The sequence below is a fragment of the Orycteropus afer genome, unplaced genomic scaffold (assembly GCF_000298275.1).
Source record: "Orycteropus afer afer isolate SDZICR_OR568_19922 unplaced genomic scaffold, OryAfe1.0 scaffold00150, whole genome shotgun sequence".
NCBI lineage: Eukaryota > Metazoa > Chordata > Mammalia > Tubulidentata > Orycteropodidae > Orycteropus > Orycteropus afer.
In genome coordinates this window covers 2,755,375-2,757,926 of record NW_006921737.1, presented here as the reverse complement: position 1 = coordinate 2,757,926, position 2,552 = coordinate 2,755,375, and the positions used below count along the sequence as shown (strand labels likewise).

Sequence of the window (2,552 nt, the reverse complement as noted above, 5' to 3'; positions counted from 1 at the left end):
TGTAGCAGGCACTTGAGTTTATATGAAGATGTTTGCTTTAGTCAAGGATGGAGGAAAGGAGTTGTGAGGTGGCAAAGGGAGACATGAGGCAAGAAGAGAAGAGGCAATAGAGGAGGAATTTTTGACCACTGGCCACCACTAGCCAAGGATGTCCAGGTAGATCGGGGTGGCCTTCCCCAAAGCATGGAGGATCTTGTAAATCTCCTTGATGTTAAGTCGCTGCTGTGGTTCCCTCTGCCAGCACCCCAGCATGACATCATAGACCTCCTTGGGGCAAACTCGAGGCCTTTCCAAAACACGTCCTTGGGTAATGCACTCAATGACCTGGAAAAAAGTGAGAGAGGACAAGGAAGTTACATTCAAAGCCCAGCCTTGGGCCCATGGCTTATACTCAGAAAAAGGCAACAACTTCATTGATGAGTTCCACTTCAGTGCCTGGGTGCTCACAAGCACTGGTCAGGAGACAGCACTAGTTTCTTATCTTTCTTATGCCTTGGTTTTGAGAGTAATGATCAGGATTGGCTAGTTAAGTCCAATGTTAGTATTTACACTCCATCCCTTGGGCCAGAACTTCATTGACTTCTACTCTATCTGACTCCCACCATAGACTCTTCATTTTACTTCACTCTCCCTCTCAAATTCTGAGCCTCATCTAAATGTCTCAGCCATATTTCTTTTTCTTTTGCTAGTAAAATTGGCTTGGGAGCCGTTCCCCTTTGTCTTATGAGCCTGTCTGACTTCCAGATGAAGGAACTCTACACCAGTGGGCCTCTCCATGCCTATCTCCCCTTAGCTCCCACTTTCTGGCAAGTTCCTCTTTAAGTTATAGCCTCTTCGCACATTCATATGTTCACATCTGAGCCATCATAGAGCACCCTTTCTCTGAGACGCTTGTCCTCTCCTGCTTTTGGTCCTGAACTGTGTATCCTCTTTCTTTTAATGTTCTTCTTAACACTCATATTAACTGCTTGATTACCACTGGCTACCTGGGTATAAGTCAATTAAACTCTCAGGATTTCAGCATCCGCATCTGTAAAATGGGGATAAAATATCTGTCTTGCCCATGTCCAAATAGTATTGTAAGACCAAACAAGATCAAGAAAATCAAATGTATAGTCCTATATTTTGAAGGGAAGGCAATAAAGAGAGTATGAAGAAAACATGGTTGGACCAATCCCAATTGGACACTTTAAGATGAAGCTTTTATTTGCAGATCATTTGTAATTTCTAAAGGCACTGAATATGTACATTTTCAAGATTTTATCTTCCAGTTTTCAGATTAGCCTTAACTTCTCCCTAATTCTACCACTGTGTAACCTCAACCCAAACTACAGTTTCCTCATTTGAAAATTGGTTGTAATAAAAATAGGCAAAATACTCTTGAGTTCAGGACCTGAACAAATGTTTTTCCACTTTCTGTCCCCAGTAGTCTGTGCTTTGTTGGGCAAAAGAACTGCTTTTTTATCTTATATTTCTTTATATGCTGCCCAACAGTTTCTTGTCTAGGGTGTTATTCTATGCCACTCCAACCCCAGGTGAGCTCCTCGATCCATCACTACACTAGTGCCTTCCTGGTCATGTTCAAGCCATTTGGGATTGCCTTCTAGGCTCATTTCCTTGCCAACCTGGTATGTCTCCAGTTGTTCCTATTCCCCATTCAGAGTAGAACCACTCTCCATTACCTTTGTTGTTGTTGTTGTTTTTGCCGTCGAGTCGGCCCCGACTCATAGCGACCCCTCCTTGGGTTTCTGAGGCAGTATCACTACAGAAGTAGGATTGCCCAACCTTCCTTCCGAGGAGTGGCTGGTGGGTTTGAACCGCCAGCCTTCTGGTTAGCAGTCAAGTGCCTTAGGCACTATGCTACCAGAGCTCCATTACCTTTACCTCCATGAAAAGAGATCCAGTCAAACTGAAGTAGCAGCTGCTGATACTAAGTTTAAAAGCACGTTGTAGTGTCTCTCCCATTAGGGGCTTATTCAGTTTGTCAAATTCCATAAAGAAACACATTACCAGTGGCTGCCAGTATATGGATACTATGGTGGGTGGAGTGGAAGAGGTGACTGGGGATAAGAATCCTGTCTTCAAGGCCAGTGCCTTACCAAACTGTCTTAGAAGAAACCCCCAACACCTTGTTAGCTACTATGGGCCAATTTGTTTGTCCAAGATAAGTCTTCTACCAAGACCAATAGTACCCTCAGCCCAGATGCCCTCTTTACTGTGGCCAATGTACTGCATGGAGGTTGTGCTCAGGGTTCATGTGTGTGTGCATGTGAGCATGTCTAAGTGTGTACATGCATGTGTGCATGAGTGTGTGCATGCATGTGTGCTCTTACATGAATGCATGAGTGTTTAGTGTTTAGTGAATGCATGTGTATGCACTTGTGTGCATGCATGGGCATATGTGTATATGCATGCATGCAAGCATGTGTGTGTGTATGTATGTTTGAATGTGTGTATGTTCACCAGTAATCCCAACCCTAGGATAATAGTATCAGGTTTTTAAATACCGTAATAATGAGTTCTGACATAAACTCTTACATTTAAATATATAA

The 2,552-nt window shown here is 43.3% G+C and overlaps 1 protein-coding gene across 1 annotated transcript in view; it reads right to left on the bottom strand.

The window, feature by feature from the left end:
* Positions 1-138: 138 nt before the first annotated feature.
* Positions 139-2,552, bottom strand: part of NTRK3 (neurotrophic receptor tyrosine kinase 3) — a 587,560-nt gene continuing 585,146 nt past the window's right edge. Inside the window, exon 19 of the mRNA XM_042781682.1 lies at positions 139-324. Within this exon, the coding sequence (XP_042637616.1) occupies positions 139-324 (186 nt within the window). The remainder of the gene's footprint in view (positions 325-2,552) is intronic.